Source organism: Tachyglossus aculeatus, chromosome 10 (assembly GCF_015852505.1).
Source record: "Tachyglossus aculeatus isolate mTacAcu1 chromosome 10, mTacAcu1.pri, whole genome shotgun sequence".
Taxonomy (NCBI): Eukaryota; Metazoa; Chordata; class Mammalia; order Monotremata; family Tachyglossidae; genus Tachyglossus; species Tachyglossus aculeatus.
In genome coordinates, this window is record NC_052075.1 from 18,269,913 (window position 1) to 18,293,146 (window position 23,234).

The 23,234-nt window shown below is 44.0% G+C and overlaps 1 pseudogene and 4 gene segments (V, D, J or C); all 5 read left to right on the forward strand.

Moving 5' to 3' along the window:
* Positions 1-843: 843 nt before the first annotated feature.
* LOC119932827 lies at positions 844-1,736 on the forward strand. The segment is given in 2 exon segments: positions 844-921; positions 1,295-1,736. Coding segments are annotated over 2 exon segments (491 nt in total).
* Positions 1,737-7,245: 5,509 nt separating this feature from the next.
* Positions 7,246-7,964, forward strand: LOC119932828. The segment is given in 2 exon segments: positions 7,246-7,308; positions 7,537-7,964. Coding segments are annotated over 2 exon segments (477 nt in total).
* On the forward strand, positions 7,553-11,952 carry LOC119933565. The segment is given in 3 exon segments: positions 7,553-7,631; positions 10,822-10,983; positions 11,215-11,952. Coding segments are annotated over 2 exon segments (444 nt in total).
* Positions 11,953-13,629: 1,677 nt separating this feature from the next.
* Positions 13,630-16,935, forward strand: LOC119932829 (annotated as a pseudogene).
* A 4,051-nt stretch (positions 16,936-20,986) lies between these two features.
* On the forward strand, positions 20,987-21,592 carry LOC119933566. The segment is given in 2 exon segments: positions 20,987-21,058; positions 21,279-21,592. Coding segments are annotated over 2 exon segments (369 nt in total).
* The last annotated feature ends 1,642 nt before the right edge of the window (positions 21,593-23,234 follow it).

The following is a 23,234-nucleotide window of genomic DNA, read 5'->3' on the forward strand; positions in this document are numbered from 1 at the left end:
AAGTAGGTAAGCCTTTCTTCCCCTCCTCCTCCCTATTGTTGAGACATAACCTGCACTACCACCGCAGCTGGTCTGAACCTTCCTGATGCCTTCCCTGTGGTGGGACAGAATGCAGAAAATGGTGAGTGGAATGTCAGAGCATATTACTCAATGCCCTCCCTGCTCAATCCATGGCTGCATCTGAATGGGCCACAATCCAGGATTTCTGTTGGCCATTCCCCACCATGGCATTACAGTTCCCTGGCAGTCATGGCCAGAGGCCTCAGCGACACTTCCAGCAAACTCCCCACTCCCTCTCTAGTGTTCTTGGCCCAGGCAGGAAGCTCCAAGTCTTTGGAAAGGAACAACCTAAATCTTGTCTCCTCTTCTGAGCCAGAGAGGAGTCTTCTCATACCTGGGGGATGAGGAATGTCCAAATGCTATCTAAATACCTAATTCAGAGAGGTAGAGATGATAGTGGAGATGAAGATGAGGTTGGACACAGATCCTGTCCCAGATAGGGCTCACAGTTTAAGTAGCAGAGGGTACAGGTATTGAATCCCCATTTTAATAATACTACTACTAATAAAGATAAAGATGAGGTTGGTGGGAGTCATGGTGACAGACTGAGAGTGAGGGAGGCTGAAAGAAATTTGGTTTGAGAAGGAGTTGAGAGTGTGCAGGGGCCTTAAAGAGGAATCATCGTAACTCTCTGTGCACGGACCCCTTCTGTTGACTGAAATCAACTCGTCATTTAAATGTTGATGCCACCACGTGACTGGCTGCTTTGCATCCTTTTTCCCCGGAGACCTACCCTGCCAAAAGACGGTTATAAACAAGCCACATCTCAGAGGTTGAGACCGGTCAGCCTAGGTCAGGTCAGACGGATCGAGATGGTGTCCCCGTCCCAGCTCCTTGGGCTCCTGATGCTCTGGGTCTCAGGTGAGAGAAGATTCAGAATTGGACATAGAGTCCACAGAGGAAACCACTTTTTAGATGCAGTTGACTCTCTGCGAATTTCATGAAATTCAGGCAAAATTTACTGAGGAATGGACAGGATCATAGATGTTCACCCCATATTCTGAATGATACTGTGTCAGGAAACTAAGTAGAAATCATTCAAAGTTAAAGGCACAGTTCTGTGTTCTTCCCTCGTAAAGAGATTGTGAGCCTCATGTGGGACTGGGACTGTCTCCAAACTAATAACTATGTATCTACCCCAGAGCTTAGAATAGTGCTTGGCACATAGTAAGCACTTATCATAATAAGTATGTTTAATAATGATTATTCATTCACCTCTCCCTTGTTTTTCTAGGTTCCAGTGGACAGACAGTGCTGACTCAGTCTCCAGTCCTTCTAGCCGCGTCTCCAGGTCAGAAGGTCACCATGAAATGCCAAGCCAGTAAGAATATTACCCACAGTGATGGGATCAACTACTTACACTGGTACCAGCAGAAACCCGGACAGTCTCCCAAGCTGCTCATCTACAAAGCCTCCACCCTGCATACCGGGGTCCCGGCTCGGTTCAGCGGCAGCGGGTCTGGGAAGGATTTCACTCTCACCATCAGTGATGTTGAAGCTGGCGACGTTGCAGATTATTACTGTCAATTTTGGCCTGGCACACGGTGCTCCATTCCCGTACAAAATCCTCCCCCAGCTGGCTGATCGGTGGTGCTTGGCTGCCCCAGCTGCTCTCCCTCTTCCTGCAGCTGCTGTGGGGCTTCTCAGAGGCAGCATCTTTCGCCCTGTGGTGTTGAAGGGTTTGAAGGCTTGAGGGGAAAGGGCCGGACTGACAGGTCTGGAGACTGACCCTTCTGCTCCTCCCCAGTCCCCGAGTAGCTCAGGCAGAGACAGCCTTGCCTTGGAGAGACCAGCTCCTGGTGCCATCCATACCAGCACTGGGCAAGCAAAATCCCTAAAAGCACTTTTCCAGTTGAGAATTCTATTTTCCCCAATTATTTAATAATATAATGATGGCATTTATTAAGTACTTACTATGTGCAAAGCACTGTTCTAAGTGCTGGGGAGGTTACAAGGTGATCAGGTTGTCCCACAGGGGGCTCAGTCTTAATCCCCATTTTGCAGATGAGGTAACCAAGGCACAGAGCTGACAATCGGCGGAGCCGGGAATCAACTCCATGACCTCTGACTCCAAAGCCCGAGCTCTTTCCACTGAGCCATGCTGCTTATCTAGAAGGATTACAGTCATGAATTATTAAAATTTTGACTATGTGTAGCCTATGATAACGATGTATAAGTAGTAAGGGAAATCTTGATAAAGGGACCAGTGTAGTGTGTTGCTTTTAATATTGGTGAAGACATTCTCGTACCTTTTTCTAGTTCTAAAATATCTATGCACTTACTAAAATGAAAACATTTGCCAAGTTAATCTAATTCTGTACAATGTATAAAGCTTTGATGGAGGCATTTAAAAAATTTAACCATTTGGAAATCTCAAAACTCAAAACATTTATTGAATTTGTGTCTCTTCTGCATCATAATGGCATTTAAAAAATGTGATGAGACTTTTTGAGACTTATTTTAAAAGAGCAACATACATTTACAAGGCTTCTGAAAGTGGAAAGATAGAAAGAAAGGCTAAATACTGGGTCTCTGAAATTTGATAGTATCAATTTGATCACAGAAATACTTTGATAGAGTTTAAGTACAGCACATGCGCCCACTGACACAAAGAAAACAAAATGAACCTTCTTACCATGCCATTTTGTTCCTTGTCTATCCCACGCCATTGCCACTGTTTTTCCTGACTCATCCCATAAACTGTGGGAATATGTATCCTTCCTTGGACATACAATGGCCAATGAGCTACAGAGAGAGGTGGGTCCTGGAGAGTGGGGAAGGGAATGAGGGGATTTTGTGGATTGCTTTTTTTTTTCCATGAGGAATGACTAAGGAAGGAACCAAGCTGGAAGATGATTTGTGGAAAAGGTCTTTGATCTATACTGGAAGCTTCCTGTAAATTGTACAGATCTTGGAGACTCAGACCCCCCAGCCTTGTTCCTGTCTGAGCCAGAGCTGAGATGGCCTTTGGCATGCTAATTCAAGCAGAGAGAAGAGTAGTCTCGTGAGCCCACTGTTGGGTAGGGACTGTCTGTATATGTTGCCAATTTGTACTTCCCAAGCGCTTAGTACAGTGCTCTGCACATAGTAAGAGCTCAATAAATATGATTGATGATGATGATGATAACAATAATAGTAATTGTGATATTTGTAAAGCATTTGGATGGGTCACACCATATGGTAAGCGCTGGAGAACCCAGGCTGTGAAGATCTGAAGGAGAGAATTTAACAGGGTATTTAGCATAAAGCCAGTATATCCTTTTTTAAAAAAATACACTCTGCTCAAAGGGAAACATGGCTATGAGGACCATAAAGAGAGAATTAAACAAGATATTTGGCATGAAGTTTTCTTCCCTAAATATTCCCTGCACACTAGGGAACACAGGTCATAAAGACCTGAAATGGAGAATTAAATGGGATATTTGGCATGAAGCCAATATACCTTTTTCTTTAAACACTCTCTTCTCTCTAATGAGAACACAGGCCATGAAGACCTGAAGGAGAGAATTGAAGTGGATATTTGACATGAAGCTTATATACCCTTTTCTTTAAGTACTCTCGACCCTCTAAGAAGAACATAGGCCATTAAGATCTGAAGGAGAGAAATAAATAATATGTGTAGTATGAAACCAATCTCCTTTTCTGTAAATATTCTCTGCACTCTAAGGGGAACACAGGCTATGAAGATCTGAAGGAGAAAACTAAACAGGGAATTTTCCATAAAACCAATACATTTTTAAAAAATATACTACTCTCAAAGAGAAACATGGACAGGAGGAACTGAAAAAGAGAATTAAATGAGATGTTTCTCATGACGTTGTCTTCCTTAAATATTACCTGCACTCTAAAGAACACAGGCCATGAAGACCTGAGAGAATTAAACTGGACATTTGGCATAAAGCCAATATACCCATTCCTTAAAATCTCTCTTCCCACTATAGGGAACACAGGTCATGAAGACATGAAAATGAGATTTAAACCTGATATTTGGCATGATGGTGATATACCCTTTCCTTTAAGTACTATCTTTCCTCTAAGGAGAACACAGGCCAAGAAGACCTGAAGGAGAGAATTAAACTGTATTTTTGTCACGAAGCCAATACACTTTTTTCTTTACATACTCTGTTCCCTCTAAGGAGAACATAGACCATGAAGACCTGAAGGAGAGTCTCCTCCACTGTAAATATTCTCTGCACTCTAGGGGAACACAGACCATGAAACACTGAAGAGAGAATTGAAGAGGGTATTTGTCATAAAGCCAATATATCCTTTTTTAAAAACAATACACTCCTCTAAAAGGGAAGCATGGTCATAAGTACCAGAAAGAGGGAATTAAAAGAGATACATGGCATGAAGCCTTCTTCCTTCAATATTCCCTGCACTCTAAGCAACACAGATCACACAGACCTGAAAGAGAGAATTAAATTGGACATTTGGCATGAAGCCAATATACCCTAATCTTCAGTAGTATCTTCCATCTAAGGAGAACACAGGCCATGAAGACCTGAAAGAGAGAATTAAAATGGATATTTGATACGAAGCCAAAATGCCTTTCTTCTTCAAATATTCACTTCCCTTGAAGGAGAACACAGGAGACCTGAAGTAGAGAATTTAACTGATATTTAGCATAAAGCCAATACCTCCTTTTCTTTAAATATACTCCTCTAAGGAAAACATGACCGTGAAGACTTGAATGTGAGACTTTTTCCAGATATTTAGCATCAAGCCAATCTTTTTTTCTCCCTTAAATATTCTCTGCTTTCTAAATGGAACACAGGACATGAAGACCTGAATGACAGAATTAAACTGGATATTTGGTATGAAGCCAATATACCATATTCTTTAAACATTCTCTTCTCTCTAAGGAGAACACGGACCATGAAGAACTGGAGAGAATTAAACTGGATATCTAGCATGAAGCCAATATACCCTTTTCTTTAATTACTCTCCTCCCTCTAAGGAGAACAAAGGCCATGAAGACAAGGAGAGAATTAAATTGGATATTTGGCATAAAGCCAATGTCTCCTTTACTTTCAATGTACTTCTTTAAGGAAAACATATCCATGAAGAGCTGAAGGAGAGTATTTATCCAGATATTTGGCATGAAGTCAATCTTTTTTCTTCCTTAAGTATTCTCTTCCTCTCTTAAGGGAATACAGGACATGAGGACCTGAAGGAAAAAATTGAACTGGATATTTGATATCAAACCAATATACCCCTTTCTTCAAATACTCTCTTCCCTTTAAGGAGAACACAGGACCTCAAGACCTGAAAGAGAGAATTAAACTGGATATTTGGCATTAAACCATTGTCTCCTTTTCTTTAAATACACTCCTCTAAGGAAAGCATATCCAAGAAGAGCTGAAGGAGAGAATTAAACTGGATATTTAGCATAAAGCCAATCTTGTTTTCTCAATTAAATATGCTCTCTGCTCTAGGGAACACACAGGCTTTGAAGACCTGAAAAAATAAAGCAACATACTGGCACCAAGTCAATGTGTACTTCTTTCCTCAAAATATTTCCTTCACTCTAAGAGGAACACAGGCTGTGAAGACCTTAAAAATTAAAGTGGATGTATTTTGGGATGTCAATCTCTCCTTTTCTTCTTTAAGTATTCCCTCCAATCTAACAGAAACACAAACCATGAAAACCTAAAGGAGATGCATACTGGACATTTGGCATGAAGTCAATATGTTTTTCTTCTGTAAATATCATTTCTGTCCTAAGGGGACATGAACTGGGATATTTGGCATGAAACCAATTTCTCCTTTTCTTCTTAAATATTATTTCACTCTTATGGGAACAAAAGTCATAATGACCTAAAGCAGAGCATTATACCAAACATTTGTCATGAAACTAATCTCTTTGTATGTGTGTTGAACATTCTCTCTGCTCTAAAGGGCACACAGACCTTGAAGATCTAAGAGAAGGAAACAAGATATTTGGCATGAAGCCAATCTCTCCCTCCAGCAGAGAGGACAGGAAAATTTTAGTGGTTTTTACCGGGCTCCTCTTTTTCTTCAAACCCATTCATTTCATGTTTCCCTATTCTTCAAGGACCTCCAGTATTTTTCCATACACTTAGGCATCAGAGACTCCTTTCCATTGGCATATAAGCACTCTATCAGTTCACCTCCTCCTACCTTGCCAAACTGCTAAATGTAGTTTGATCATGCCTATCTCATCACCAATGTTTCACCCATGTCCTGCCTCTGGCCTGGAACCCCCTCCACCCTCATATCTGACAGACCGTCAATTCCCCTGTGTTCAAAGGCTTAATAAAGTCACATCTTCTCCAGAAAGTCTTCCCCAACTAAGCTCTCATTTTCTCTTCAACCACTCCCTTGCACTTGGATTTACACACTTCATTACCTCACTCTCAGCTCCGCAGCACTTCCATACATATCTGTAATTTATTTATTTATGTTGATGTCTGGCTCCCTCTCTAGACTTCAAGCTCCATGTGGGCAGGGAATGTGTCTATCAACTCTGTTATATTGTACTCTCCCAAGCACTAAGAACAGTGCTCTGCATGCAGTAAGCACTCGAAAAATATGATTGATTGATTCTTAACTTCTTGTAAAGAAATCAGTGCCTGCCTTTCTCCCTTATCAGATGGCAAACTCATCATTGAATTAGAACAGGAGTGCAGCTTCTGTCCTACTTTCTTAACAAAGTGTGATATCCTCAGTGATTGCCCTATAAATACCATCACTACTTATTAGGGCTTAATTAATACCCTAATTATAATTATCATAGCACATGACAGAGTGCCTAATATGGTGTTTTGTGCATTGTAGCCATTTAATAAATAATTATTAATTGCCTGAAAGGAAAAAGGACAAGAAGAAGGAGGAGGAGGAGAGAATACCTTGTCTAGCTAACCTGGATGAAGACTGGATACTGTTTGTCGATGATTAAATGATGTTTTTGCTGCTAACCAAGAGAGGGGGGCACACTCCCCCTGGTGCGAACTGCCCAGGTTGGGCCAGGCTGTCAGGAGCTGCCCATGTTCTGGCCCAGTGGAGACCAGCCAACTAGAGCTGCAGTTTTAAGTTCCCAACTTCAGCACACACATGACTGGGCTGCTTTGCATTTACACACTTCTATTTCTGGGCCCGGCTGCTCGAAGCTGATATAAATAGGGCTGTTGTTTGGGACAAGAACCGTCAGCCTCAAGCTCTTCAAGCAGATCGAGATGGTGTCCCTGTCCCAGCTTCTTGGGCTCCTGCTGCTCTGGATGCCAGGTAAGAAATGCCATTACATGAAATAGGGAAAGGGAGCCCTCCTTTACAGGTTTTGAGAATTTCTTAGTAACTGTTCTGTAAATGTATATTTGTATCTGTGTAATTTCAGTAGTCTGCCCCTATTCAAATGCTTTGTCATACTCACACTCTTTTTCATTCATTTCCTGATTATTTCTGGCACTGTGAAAAGGTTACACCTCCTCACCATTCGTTTATTTCCCATTGCAGACATCAGTGGAGAGAAAGTGCTGACTCAGACTCCAGAATTCCTGTCCAAGGCTCCAGGAGAGAAAGTCACCATCAACTGCAAAGCCAGTGAGAGTGTTAGTAACCATTTACACTGGTACCAGCAGAAATCTGGACAAGCCCCGAAACTGATCATTAAGCAGGCCACCACCCTGATGTCTGGGGTGCCGGCCCGATTCAGCGGGAGCGGGTCCGGGACGGATTTCACTCTGACCATCAGTGGTATGGAAGCTGACGATGTTGCAGACTACTACTGTCAGCAAGGCTATAACCTTCCCCCCCACAGTGCTCTAGCCCTGTGCAAAAACTCCCCCGGTTGGTCAATCAGTGACGCTCTGCTGTCCCAGGAACTACCCGTCCCCCTGCAGCTGTTCTGGGGCTGTTCAGACAGCATCTCTTTGTCTGTGTAGATGAAGGGCTTTCAGGTTCATGAGCTGCCAGTTTGGCCCTGGTAACTGAAACCTTCTACTCCTCCCCCTCTTCTGGAAAGTGAAAACACCGATAGCGACAACTTCCCCAGCCCTGCTCTGGAGGAATCAACCCCAGGAGAAAAGAAACAGGCTAAAGTCCATAGTTCTGCTAAGCAGGTTAAAGTCCATGGTTCTGCTACCTCTTGTTCAGCACACACACTGTATTTTAAATGTCCTTTCTGCCTAATGGAATCTGAACCCTTGGCACCTACAAATGTCAGCTGTGGGTCATTTTCAGCCCAAGTGTACTCTGTGCCCATCCAGCCCTTCTGGACAGAGGGAGGAACCCAGGGGCCCACTTCTGACACCATGGCAGTCTTCTCTCCTCAGAAATATGATAATTGCCCTCCTGATCCCCAAGTACTGTGGTAAGCATGGGATAAATACAAAGTCATCAGACCTGATACAAATCCTGTCCCCACAGGGATCACCAGGAATGAAAGTCAGCCACCCCCTCTCATCACACTTTTCTCACCACATTTCACCTGCTTGGGATGGTACAATCATAAACCCCTCTAAGTTCCAGGGGGAACAGAGTAAAAATTTAAACCAAAAATATAGGCCTTTTTTCCATGGCAGTTGAAGGGAAGGAAATTATTTAACCTCCCTAGCTGGCTCTCCCTCGAGACTGTGAGGCAGAGGTTGAGCTTAGAGCCGTGTCCTTTGAATCCAAGTCAGTCAGGAGTGCAGGAATGATGGAAAAGTCACTCCCGTGAGTTGCTCCCCATGATGTGATGCTGAGCAAATTGAACCCCCAGCCATAGGGGGGCTCCTGGGTATCGTGGCCCAGAGTGGTTGCCCCCTTGCACCATTATCAATTTGGGGAAATTGTTCCCCAGTGAGAAGAGCAGTTCAGATCAATGAGCTACAGAGAGAGGTGGCCCAGGGACAGAGGGGCAGAAGATATAGGTATTTGGGAGATTATGAAGAAATTATGAAGGAAGGAACAGAAAGGGTGAGGCTGAGTTTTCTGTGAGTTGTAGGAACCGTGGAGGCTCAGACCCCCAGTCTTCTTCCTGGCTGTATCATAACCAGGGTGGCCTTCGCCATGCTTATTCCAGCAGAAGGAAATTCATTCATTCATTCAATCGTATTTATTGAGCACTTACTGTGTGCAGAGCACTGTGCTAAGCACTTGGGAAGTACAAGTTGGCAACATATAGAGACGATCCCTACCCAACAGTGGGCTCTCAGTCTAGAAGGGGGAGAAATTTGAATATTATCAAAATATGGTTTGATAATAATACTAGAATAATAATTGTGGCATTTCTTAACTTCTCCGTATGGGCCAGACATTGTGCACATTTAACATATATAATACAATACAATACAATCAGGTCATTCTAAGTCCCTGTACCCCATGAAGCTAAACAATCCCAGAGGAAGGAGAACAGCTATTTCATCCCCATTTTATATATGGGACACAGAGAATTTAAGTGACATTCTCAAGCCCATTCAATAGGCAAGTGGTGGAGCTGGAATTAAGACCCATATCTTCTGACTCACAGTCTTTGACTCTTTCCACTAAGCCACTCGGAATCATGTGAGAGAATCAAATGGACAGAACATGGAAATGATTTCATATTCAACATGGCAGATACACTCATGCTTGCCATATTGTTTGGTACAGGGCTTAACAAAGTACTATCATCATTGTCATTCTTATTGTTATCAAGATGGTGTCCAGATCTGGGTTACTCTAGCTCATGTTTTCCTGGTCGCAAGTGAGAGAACAGGAGAAATAAAATATTTTACAGGCAAGGCTTAATCTCATATTAATCATCCTTTATCTTGGGTGGAAGTGAAGCCAAATCAAACTCAAGACAGAAATGGTCTTTCTGGCTAGGAAACCACATGGCTCATTCTGTCCAACTGCTCTTGTACACTAACGGAGTCAGAGAAATTACCTCGAGTTAAATGTTTATCTTCATTTCTAAATTAACCTGACCTAAAAGCAATTATGCTAACTCTATTTCCAATGTCCCTGGATGTATGTGGCAGTCTAAGTGAAAAGAGAGCAGATATTTTATCCCCATTTTGAAGATAAGGAAACTGAAGGCGAGAGAAGCTGACTTGCCCAAGGTCACCCAATGGGTCGGGGGCAGAGTTAGGATTGGAATCTGGGTGTTCCAGCTCTCAGGCCCATGCTTTTATCAGAAGCCCATCCTGCCACCCACCTTTCTGTCCCCTTGTTATAACCTAAGGCTTCTCCCTTCTCCTTGTAATGAGCTCAGCATTTCCCCATCTCTCCTTTCAGATTATAAACTCTTTGTCAAACTGGAGCATCAGTTCAGCTTCCGTTATACTTCCTTGATAGTTTAATACAGTGTGATGTGCTAGAGATGGTTGCCATGTAAATATCATTATCACTTCTGAGGGCTTAATAAATGCCATAATTACAATCATTGTGGCACATGACCTAATGCTTAAAATAGTGCTTTATGCATGCTAGGCTCTTAACAAATAATATTACTTGTCTGAAGGGGAAAGGGACAAAAAGAGGGAGGACGACAAAGTTTGGCGTCTAATAAATTTGATGAAGATTGGATATTGTTTCTGTGACTCCAGAGAGCAGATGATTAAATGATGATTTTGCTGCTAGCTACTAGAGGGGGACACATTCCCACTGATGCGGAATGGCCCGGCTGGGGCAGGTTATAAGAAGCTGCCCGTGTTCAGGCCCAGTGGAGATCAGCCAACCAGTGCTGCAGCTTTAAATATCTCTCTCTCTCTCTCTCTCTCTCTCTCTCTCTCTCTCTCTCTCACACACACACACACACACACGACACACCCCCAGCTGCTTTGCATTTTCAGCCCCCTGACAACAGACACTGACGTTCAGACCTGGTATAAATGTGGCTGTCACTGGGGAATGGACCGGTCAGCCTCAGGCAGGTCAGACGGATCAAGATGGTGTCACCATCCCAGCTCCTCGGGCTCCTGCTGCTCTGGATCCCAGGTAGGAAGCATTATTAGGTGAAATCTGGAAACAGAGTCCTCCTTCACAAATCTTTGGAATTTTTCTAGTAATTGTCCTGTGAAATATATTTGCGTTTCCCATTTAATTTCTGAAGGTCTGTCACTATTTAAATGCTTTGTAAATCCCTGACACTTTTTTATGCAATCCTTGATTATTTTGGACACTTTCAAGTGTTTCCATTCTTGCCTATTTATTCATTTCCTATTGCAGATGCCAGTGGGGAGAAAGTGCTGACTCAGACTCCAGAATTCCTGTCCAAGGCTCCAGGAGAGAAAGTCACCATCAACTGCAAAGCCAGTGAGAGTGTTAGTAACTACTTATACTGGTACCAGCAGAAACCTGGACAAGCCCCTAAGCTGATCATTAAGCAGGCCACCACCCTGATGCCTGGGGTCCCGCCCCGATTCAGCGGGAGCGGATCTGGGATGGATTTCACCCTCACCATCAGTGGTGTGGAAACAGAAGATGCTGCGGACTATTATTGTGGCCAAAGCTATGTACCTCTCACAGTGCTTCAGCCCGGTACAAAAATCTCACCAGCTGGTTGATCGGTGATGCTTGTCTGACCCAGCTGCTCCCCTTCCCCCTGCAGCTGCTGTGAACCATCTACAGCACAGCATCACTCAATACAGTGCAGTGCTTAGCCCACAAAAGTGCTCAACGAATATAACCAGTCGATTGACTGTCATGTCTTGAGTGATGTTATAGGAAGGTATTCCATGCTGCCAGATAGAATAGTGATTGAAGCAGGGAGAGACTGGAGGCAGAGATGAAGCTAAGCCCTCAATTCCTCTTCTCCCAAACCCTTCTGTTTTGCCCATGCTTTGGATTTTTACCCCTTATTTACCCCATCATCAGCCCTTCAGCATTTCTGTACGTATGTATAGCATTTATTTATAATAATACCTATCTTCCCCTTCAGCCCGTAAGCTCATTGTGAGCAGGGAGTGTGGCTACCATTGAACTGTATCCTCCCAAGAGCAAAGATGATTACGCACAGTAAATGTTCAATAAATAGGTTTGATTGATTGACTGATGAAGCCAGTGTGATGTCTCAAGTTGGCAGCCCACACCAGCTCCTAGAGGGACCTGTGACTCCTGGTCTCAGATGAAATAAAGAATCCAAGACTAACTTGCACCAGAATCAATGGTTAAAAGACTCACACAATACCATTGGGGATCCTGTTTTTCACTGGGGATCTCCTACTGAATACTAAATTAGCAAAACCTGCTTTGAATATTTGAAAGAGTGTTTATTGCTTGATTTCCTTGGCTCTTTCCGATCCTATGCAATCTATATAAACAGAGTATTTTGGGGTTAGAGACTCATTTCTAAGTCTTTGTCCCTGTTTTGTTTTTCCTCAGAATCCAAGGAATGGACAGTCTTAACCCAGCCTACTTTTTAATCGTATTCATTAAGGGTTTACTATGTGCCAGGCACTATACTAAGCTGTGGGGAAGATAAAAGATAATCAGGTTGGACACAGTCTCTGATTTGAATATTTGAAAGACAATGTTTATTGCTTGGTTTCCTTGGCTCTTTCTGATCCTATGCAATCTATATAAACAAAGTATTTTGGGGTTAGAGACTCATTTCGAAGTCTTTGTCCCTGTTTTCTTTTCCCTTGGAATTCAAGGAATGGACAATCTTAACCCAGACTACTTTTTAATGGTATTCATTAAGGGTTTACTATGTGCCAGGCACTATACTAAGCGGTGGGGAAGATACAAGATAATCAGGTTGGACACAGTCCCTGACCCACATGGGGCTCACAATCTACACATCTAGACAATCATACAATAGGGGTTGAGCCTCAGACTAAGCAGTGAAGAGGTTCAGTGGATTAGATAAGAGTAGAGTGTGTTAGATTTGTCAGGAAAGAGGTCATTGGTGACCTTGGAAATAGTGATCTTAGGGAATGAAGGGAGAAGAAACCAGCTGGTAGAGGGACCAGGAAGTAATTGGAGGAGAGGAAGTGGGGGCAGTGGGAGAAAGGAGAAGGGCCAGTAACTGGATGGCGCAGTGAGGTCCAAAGAAGGTTTGAAGGCAGAGAGGTAAGATCCATCGGAGTAGGAGTGGTTGAATTTGGAAGTCAGACAGAGGAAAAAGCGTGGGCATAAGAGGTTTTAAGAGGTGAAATGGGATGGGGGTCAAACGTGCTGAAAGAGGTAATCTCTTGAGAGATGGCAGGGAAGGATGGGGGAGTAGATGTCGAGGGTGGAGAGAGCTGTGGAGATGATTGGGAGAGATTTGATGGTCTTGATTTTAATAATGTTGGTATTTGTTAAGCACTTACTATGTGCCAAGCCCTGTTCTAAGTGCTGGGGTAGATACAAGGTGATCAGGTTGTCCCACGTGGGGCTCACAGTCTTAATCCCCATTTTACAGATGAGGTAACTGAGGCCCAGAGAAGTTAAGTGACTTCCGCAAAGTCACACAGCTGACAAGTGGCAGAGCCGGGATTAGAACCCATGACCTCTGACTCCTAAGCCAGTGCTCTTTCCACTAAGCCACGCTGCTTCAACAGAATCATTGGCTAGATCATTGGGAATGAGAGTGGGCATAGAGGGGAGTTGTGAAGGGTTCATAAGGGAGTTAAAGGTCTGAAATAGTTTGTGGGGACAATGGAGATGGGAGTCCATGGGGTAGAAGTAGTGTTGCTGAGCAGAAGAGAGGGCAGTGTTATAGCAGAAGAGGATGAACCTAAAGTGAAGAAAATTGGCCTGGGGCCTGAATTTCCACCACCAGTACTCCTCTGACAGGAATTCAAGAGTGGAGGAAGTGTACTGTGGAGGTGATCCAGGGCTGGGGATTGGTAATGTGAGATTGGTGGAGGGATAAATGGGGTGGAGTTGAGCGTGTGTATTTGTGCAATGAGAGAAGTGAGGTTGGGTAAGGAGTCTAAATGGAACAAGACAGCTTGGAATAAGGAAGGGGTTCTAGAAATCAGAGGTCTATGCAGGGATTGGGAAAGGTGTGGGAGAGAAAGCAGGCTGGGAAGTTGTGGTCAGTGAGTGGAATATCAGAGTTCTTGATGTTAGAAGGATTCATTCATTCATTCATTCAATTGTATTTATTGAGTGCTTACTGTGTGTAGAGCACTGTACTAAGCGCTGCAATGACTAGAGATGATGAGGTCTACTATGGTTCCAAGATGGTGAGTGGAGTAGGTGGGGTGGTACAGGAAGTTGGCAGAGTTGAGTGAGAGGAACTGGGCAGCTGAGGGGTCATCATGAAACAGCTTGTGGAGTTGGAGTCTTCTAGGGTCAATCTGGGGAACATGAGAAAGGCACTGAAATCACTTCAATGGTATTAATTGAGTGGGCAGAGCACTGGACTAAGCACTTGGGAGAGTACATACAACACAGTTGGTAGTCACTTTCCCTGTCCAAAACGAGCTTACGGTCTAGAGGAATTGGAAAATTGGAGGTGGGGGTCCTTCATTTTTCCATAAATGCACAAGTTACATCTGGATGCAAAGAAAACCCTGGCAGGTAGAACAGATCCCAAGCTTTCAGGCAAGTGGAAAAACCTTGGAAACAGGCACCCTCAGTTGACCTATTCTCCCATGGAGCAGGAGTGGGGAGACAGAGTGAGGAACATGAGAACTGTCTCTGGTGCACTGCAGGGACTCCATTCCCACTTTCCCAATTCCCCTGGCACCTGGGTGTGAGCCATAGATATTTACCTTGCCCTGAGGGGCCCACTGACACAGATTCACCAGAGATATCCTGTACCACCACAGAGAGATACAGATGGGCAGAGAGATTCAGAGCAGAGACAGGAAATGATACATAGAAGACTGAAAAACACAGCCTCGGGCAGACAAGAGGAGACTATTTTCCTTTGTATCCCAGTTTTTCCAAGGTGTAACACCCAAATGTGGTGGACTCCACCTAAAAACACAGCAAAGTTTTCCTTGTGTTCCTGTACTCTCTCAATCAATCAATCATATTCACTGAGCACTTACTATGTGCAGAACACTGTACTAAGCGCTTGGGAGAGTACAACACAACAGAATTAGTAGACACATTCCCTGCCCATAATGAGCTTATAGTCTAGGGGGGGAGACAGACATTAATATGAATAAATAAGTCATTTATAATATATAATTTAATGATACATACATAAATGTTTTAAGCTTATCTCTAGACTGTAAACTTGTGGTTAGGGAATGTGTTGGTTATATTGTTATACTGTACTCTCCCAAGAGCTTAGTTCTGTGCTCTGCACACATTAAGCGCTAAATAATAATAATGACATTTGTTAAGCTCTTACTATGTGCAAAGCACTGTTCTAAGCACTGGATAAATACAATGGACTGACTGGAGTTGTGGTGAGAAGAATATCAAATGTCCAAAAGTCACAAATCGAATTGCCCAGACCACGTAGGAGGGAGAGAGAGCTGGGGAAAAGAGTGCTTAATTGGGGAAGGCCTCTTGGAGAAGATGTAACGTTAATAATGCTTGAAGGTGGAGAGAGTGGTGGTGTTGGGTATTGGGAAGGAGAGGGAGTTCCAGGCTAGGGGGGAAGACATGAAAAAGGAGTTTCTAGGATTCTAGGATGCTCCTGAAAGAAAAGGAGTAACCCCTTCTACAGCAATGGTGATCCAGCCTGAGAAAACAAGGCTGGTGGTTAGGTATTAAGGAGCAGCCAGGTTCTCTCAGAGGGATCATTCAAGGTCTTTTAATCCCCAGCTGCATCACACCCCACCTCCTTCTTTGCATATCCATCGGCCCAGATGGGCCCTGCTGCTCAGAGCCGTTATAAACACACCATTTCACTGACTTCAGCTGTCGGTCAGTGACGGGAGGTCAAACAAATCGAGATGGGGACACTGACTCAGTTCCTCTGGCTCCTGATGCTCTGGATCCCGGGTGAGAGAACTCATGGAATATATTCAAAAATCTTCAGATTCTGTTGGAACCAATTCCCAGTCTCTTCATCTAGCAGTTAAATAACTAAAGGGTCTTTTTGTGTTGAACATTAATAACCTTCTGATTGATAAAGAAATCTTTATCTTAGATCTTAGAGGGTTTGGTTTTGTTCTCGGTCTCCCCCTTTTAGCCTGTGAGCCCACTGTTGGGTAGGGACTGTCTCTAGATGTTGCCAGTTTGTACTTCCCAAGCGCTTAGTACAGTGCTCTGCACATAGTAAGCGCTCAATAAATACAATTGATGATGATGATACCTGTATATATGTATATATGTTTGTCCATATTTATTACTCTATTTTACTTGTACATATCTATTCTATTTCTTTTATTTTGTGAGTATGTTTGGTTTTGTTCTCTGTCTCCCCCTTTTAGACTGTGAGCCCACTGTTGGGTAGGGACTGTCTCTAGATGTTGCCAATTTGTACTTCCCAAGCGCTTAGTACAGTGCTCTGAACATAGTAAGCGCTCAATAAATACGATTGATGATGATGATGATGATGATCTCTTTTATACTGATCACAGGATCCATTCGCTTAACTGACGTGCTTGTTGTTTTCATCTTGCTTCTTGATTTCAGGTTCTAAGGGAGACATTGCAGTCACTCAGACTCCAAACTCCCTGACTGTGTCTCCAGGAGGGTCACCATCAATTGCAAAACCAGTGCCTCTGTTACCAATAGAAATGGGAACTGGTTAAACTGGTACCAGCAGAAAGCCGGACAACCCCCTACGCTTCTCATCTACAAAGCCTCCACCCTTGCCTCCGGGGTCCCAGCTCGGTTCAATGGCAGTGGGTCTGGGACGGATTTCACTCTGACCATCTGCAGTGTGGAAGCTGAAGATTCTGCTATTACTGTCATCAGAGTTATAACATCCCTAACACAGTGCTACAGGCCCTTACAAAAACCACCCCCTGGCTGGCTATATCGGAGACACTTGGTTGTCCCAGCTGTTCCTTCTCCTCCTGCAACTGCTCTGGGGTTGCTCAGATGTAATGTCTCTCACTCTGTGGAGGTGGAGTGTTTGCAAGCTCAAGGTGAAGAGACCAGACTGGGAACAATGGAGCCTGAAACCCTCTGCTTTTCCCCGGCCTACAGACAATCCACTTGGCAAGAGGCAACAAACCCAGCTCTGCCCTAGCAGGACCAGCACTTGTAGGACAGAGAAGTTTAGTGTCCAGAGTATCACAACACATGCCACTCTCTGCTGAGATGCCTCTTTCCCATATACCTAATCTGAGCCTATGCCGCCTCAGGACAAATTTATTTTGAGTTAATGGAACAGAGTACGTAGTGCAGTGCTATGCACACAATATCACTGATGGAGAAACCAGTTCTGCAGTTTTAAGTTTGATTCTAACCATGACCCTCATGGACTTTGCATATTCGGCCCCCAGACCCAGGACCCTAAAGCTCAGAGCTGTGATAAACATGTCTGGTCATGGCTTCAGGCAAGGCCAACAATTAATAATAATAATAATGATAATAATAATAATAATAATAATGGCAGCATTTATTAAGCTCTTAGTATGTCAAAGCACTGTTCTAAGTGTTGCAGAGGTTACAAGGACATCAAGTTGTCCCATGGGGGCTCGCAGTCTTAATCCCCATTTTACAGATGAGGGAACTGAGGCACAGAGAAGTTGTGACTTGCCCAAAGTCACACAGTTGACAATTGGCAGAGCCGGGATTCAAACCCATGAGCCCTGACTCCAAAGCCCGTGCTCTTTCCACTGAGCCATGTTGCTTCTCTATGACAATTGAGATGCCATCTCCAACTCCACTGGCTCTTGTTGCTCTGGTTCCAAATTTAGAGATGATGGAGATTCCAAATGATGTTTCCAACCTTTCAACCTTGTTTCAACCTTGTTGAGAAGCAGTGTGGCTCAGTGGAAAGAGCCCGGGCTTTGGAGTCAGAGGTCATGAGTTCAAATCCCGGCTCCACGAATTGTCAGCTGTGTAATTTTGGGCAAGTCATTTCACTTCTCTGTGCCTCAGTTACCTCATCTGTAAAATGGGGATGAAGACCTTAAGCCTCCCTTGGGACAACCTGATCACCTTGTAACCTCCCCAGAGCTTAGAACAGTGCTTTGCACATAGTACTTAAATACCAACATTATTATTATTATTTCTTGACATTCTCTAATTGTCTAATTTGAAAATGTTAACCTTTACTCAGCTGAGACAAGCTATTTCTGTCCCACTCTTGGCAATTCCCTTTTAGGTAAATTCTAATCTGGGCACTGACAAGACGCCACACATCACACTGCTCTCCAACTCAGATGGCCCCTAGATAAAGGATGTCAGGCAGAAGCCAAAAAATACCCCATTAGTTGGCAACGTTTAAAGGAAAGTGAATGAATCCATCAATTAATTTATCAACATTGAGAACCTTCTGGGTGTAGAGAGTATTGTACTAAGCACGTGGGTCACCATAAAAAAGAAGACCCAGTCCCTGTCCTCAAAGAACTTGAAATCCATCAGGGGAGATAGATAAAGTAATTGTTTATCAGGGGAGGGGTTTGTGGTATTTCTTAAGTGCTTACTAAATATCAGACACTCCAAATTGTTCGTAATGACTGATCCCAAGATCATGACACACATCTGTCACAGGGCTGGTGACACACATAAAGTAGGAATAATACAATAAAAAGACAAAAACAACATAAAAGATGAGGACCGGTACAAACAGAAAAAGAAAAGCCCTGGTGTACTGAGCCTGGAAGAGCACTTTTCCATGCTATTGCTGTTCCTCCCTATCCAATTATTATTGATTGTAAGCCCTTCTGTAGCCAGAGATCATACCTAATTTATCCTCCATTGTATTCTTCTCCAGCATTCGGTACAGAGTTCTGCTCTTATTAGATGATCAATAAGCGTTATTGAATGAATGAAGCAATGCCTTCTTCCACAGGGCTCTGAACAGGGGAGGGAGAATGAAGAGCAGAAATGCCTTTATACCTGGGGATGGAAGCTGGGCTATAAGACCTAAACTTGGAACATTTCCCTTCCCTGACCTGAAAGACTGGGGAAGATGAGAAGAAACCAAGGGGCTTTCCTTCCTCATTCAGAATTGCTGTGATGACATCCAAAAATCGTGACATCCACTCTGTTAGTCCTTGTGATTTATCTCTATTTGGAATCTCTGCCCCTCAGCATACTCGGCCCAGTAATTCAATCAATCATATTTGAGCGCTTATTGTGTGCAGAGCACTGTACTAAGTGCTTGGGAAGTACAAGTTGGCAACATATACAGACGGTGCCTACCCAACAGTGGGCTCACAGTCTAGAAGGGGGAGACAGAGAACAAAATGAAACATATTAACAAAATAAATAGAATAAATATGTACAAATAAAATAGAGTAATAAGTACGTACAAACATATATACATATATACAGGTGCTGTGGGGAGAGGAAGGAGGTAAGGTGGGACGGATGGGGAGGGGGAGGAGGGGGAATTGCACCCCACTGTGGAAACCTCATCCAGGGTTGTGGAATGTGGCTCTTCCCATATTGCTCCAGGGAGTAGGACCTGTTAGTCTATCATTACCTGATCAGTTGATCAATACTATTTCTTCAGTGCCTAGAAAGACCACAGCACTACCCAAAGTGCTTCGTGTAGAGGGGTTCATGGAAGAATGCTGTTAGGGTCTGAAGGTGTAGGATGGAAAAAAGGCCCAGACAGAGGCCTTTTTTAGTTGCCCTAGCTATAATCCTTAGTTCCGTACAATGGTACTGTGCAAGACCAAACAGAACTAGCACACACCAGATGCAGAACGGCTCAACTTCAGGAATGTAGCTTTTATTTCACAAAGAGGTGGGTTAGACACCATAGAGCAAGGACAAACCCAAGCATCTGGACTGTGCGGAAATACTGGACTTGGCTGGAAAGCGGCTTGACTTCGCAAGGTGATGATGAGCCAGTAGTTTTCTCCCTCTATTGTTGTGCACTTGGGAGAGTACTGTACAACAAAGTCAGTAGACACAATCCCTGTCCACAAAGAGCTTACAGCCTAGCGGGGGAGACAGACATTAACAGTGACTTCCATTCCCACATACTTCCCACTACGGAAACGTTCGGGTTGTGAGTGGAGACATTTCTGACTTGATAAAACAAATGGAAGGGAAAACAGACATCTATCTCTTGGTTCCTCTAGGAAATCCTCTGCTGCCCCAATTAGAGGGAGTGCTCAGGCCTTTGATCCGATCCAATAAAGATGCCTTGAGCCCACACTACATTGTTTAGCTCCTTGTGGGTAGAGAATGTGTATACCAGCTCTGTTTACTTGTACTCTCCCAAGCGCTTAGTACAACACTCTGCACACATTTTGCTTTGTTGTCTGTCTCCCCCTTCTAGACTTTGAGCCCGTTGTTGGGTAGGGACCGTTTCTATGTGTTGTCGACTTGTACTTCCCAAAGGCTTAGTACAGTGTTCTGCACACAGTAAGCACTCAATAGAGAAGCAGCATGGCTCAGTGGAAAGATGACGGGCTTTGGAATCTGAGGTGATGGGTTCAAATCCCAGCTCTGCCAATTGTCAACTGTGTGACTTTGGGCAAGTCACTTAACTTCTCTGGGCCTCAGTTACCTCATTTGTAAAATGGGGATTAAGACTGAGCCCCCCGTGAGACAACCTGATCACCTTGTAACCTCCCCAGTGCTTAGAACAGTGCTTTGCACATAGTGCTTAATAAATGCCATTATTATTATTATTATTATTAATAAATACGACAATGAATGAATAAGCTCTCGATAAATGCGATTGACTGATTAATTAGCTCCAACTCAGATTTTAAAATATTAGTTAGGAAAATACAGTTTTCATATTAACTACGAGAGGGAGAGAGAGTTCACTGAGAGAATTCTCAGTCCGCCGTAGCTGGGAAAAAAACTCCTTGAGTCAGTGGAGAGAGACAAAATCGTTCTACAGTTTTAAGCTTCGTCCTAACCACGACCCTTCGCTGCTTTGCATGTTGCCTCCCACAGACTTAGGGACTTGCTCCTCAGAGATGCTATAATTATGCCCCCAAACAGGAGACTGGGACGGCTCAGGCAGGACAGAAAATGGAGATGGCATCTCCGGCTCAACTCCTCTGGCTCGTGCTGCTCTGGATCCCGGGTAAGAACTTGGAGAATATGGACCTAACATGAGCTGGTTCAAGCTTTTAGCCCTGATTCTGTATATTTCTTACTGGTTTGGTTTAAGAAACATTAAATTCTTTCAAGTCTAAGATGTCAGTGACCCAGTCGTGCTGGTTCTATATTATTTACATTGCTGGCCAATAGTATTTTGGTGTAATTACTATTTTTCAACATTTCTGTTTTGTCTCTCAACTCAGGCTCCAGTGGGGACATTGTGATGACCCAGACTCCAGGCTCCCTGACTGTGTCCCCAGGAGAGAGTGTCACCATCCAGTGCAAATCCAGTCAGAGTATCAGCACAAGCTATCTACACTGGTACCAACAGAAGTCAGGACAGGGTCCTAAACTCCTGATCTACAGTGGATCTACCCTCGCCTCCGGAGTCCCGGACCGGTTCAGTGGCAGTGGGTCTGGGACGGATTTCACTCTCACCATCAGTGGTGTCAAAGCCGATGATGCTGCAGATTATTACTGTCAGCAGAGTAGCAGCTTGCCTCTCACAGTGCTCTAGCACCATACAAAAACCTCCCTGCGGATGTTCAGTCACTTTAGTTCAGATGAGCTGCAGCTGCTGCTTCCTGTGGTGTTTCCTGGACAGAGCAGCCTCTGATCTCAGATTACACCCTTGTTAATAATAATAATAATAATAATAATAATAATAATAATAAAATAGCATTTGTTAAGTGCTTACTATGTGCAAAGCACTGTTCTAAGCACTGGGGAGATACAAGTTGATCAGGTTGTCCCACGTGGGGCTCTCAGTCATCATCCCCAATTTACAGATAAGGTAACTGAGGCTCCAAGAAGTTAAGTGACTTGCCCAAGGTCACACAGCAGACATGTGGCGGAGCTGGGATTCGAACCCACGACCTCTGACTCCAAAGCCCGGGCTCTTTCCACTGAACCACGCCGCTTCTCTAATAATGGCATTTATTAAGCACTTACTATATGCAAATCACTGTTCTAAGGGCTGGAGGGATACAAGGGAATCAGGTTGTCCCACGTGGGGCTCACAGTCTTCATCCCCATTTTACAGATGAGGTAAGTGAGGCCCAGAGAAGTTAAGTGACTTGCCCAAAGTCACACAGCTGACAAGCGGCGGAGCCGGGATTTGAACTTCATTCCCATCAGCCCCATCTCCTAAAGCCTTCTCTGTTCTTCTCACCACTTTTTGCATCCCTGTACTGTGCCCAGACATATAAATAGGGAATATATTCTCTCTCTCTCTCTCTCCTCCCACTGCTCTCCCTCTCTCTCTCTCTCCAGTGCAGGTATGAGGCCTTAAGCCCCAATCACCCAGTCTCCAGTCTGGATGAGGATTCCTCCTGTCAGAAGCTTTGTCCTTTCTTCTCCATGGGTCAGATGTGCTGCCCTGGAACTGGTTCTCATTCAGGAGGAAGAAGAACGGACACCTTCACTATTTTCACTGCCTCCATCTAGAACATGCCCCTTGGCCCTCCGCTATAACAATGCACCCAGAGGTGGCTGCCTCACAGGATCCCCCCTCTCTCTGCTCGCTCTCCCCTGTAATTTCAACCTGCTGATAGGGCTGCTCTGACATTTTCCAGGATTGGGAAGATTATCCAACCTTCACCTCTTTCAATTCTTCCTCATTACCTAACCTCTTCCCCTCTTTCTCCTACTCCTCTGGTATGATCAGACATTAGTATTTGTTAAGCATTTACAAAGTGCCAAAAACTGTACAAAAGAGTGGGGTAAATACAAAATAGTCAGGCTAAACAGGCCCTGTCCCAGGAATTTAAGCCCAATTATAAATATGAGGAAACTGAAGTCCAGAGAAGTTAAGTGACTTTCTCAGGATCATCCAACAGGCAAGTGGCAGAACCAGGACTAGAACCCAGATCAATCAACCGTATTTATTGAACATTTTCTTTGTGCAGGTGACAAGTTTGAGGATTTTCACCTGCCACCCAGAAACCACTGGAAGGAGCCATTAGGGTCTAAACTGCACTGAAGGTTGGGAGGAGACTCAACAGTAAAGGTAGAAGTGGGGAGGCTTGTACTATCCAGCAATATCTCCTCCTCATATTTTTTTATTCTCCTCCTCCCCCTCCTCCTCTTCTTTCTCCTCCTCCTCAGTGGGATCAGCCGCTGCAGCTGAACTGACCCTTCCCCACCATTCTTTCGAGTGT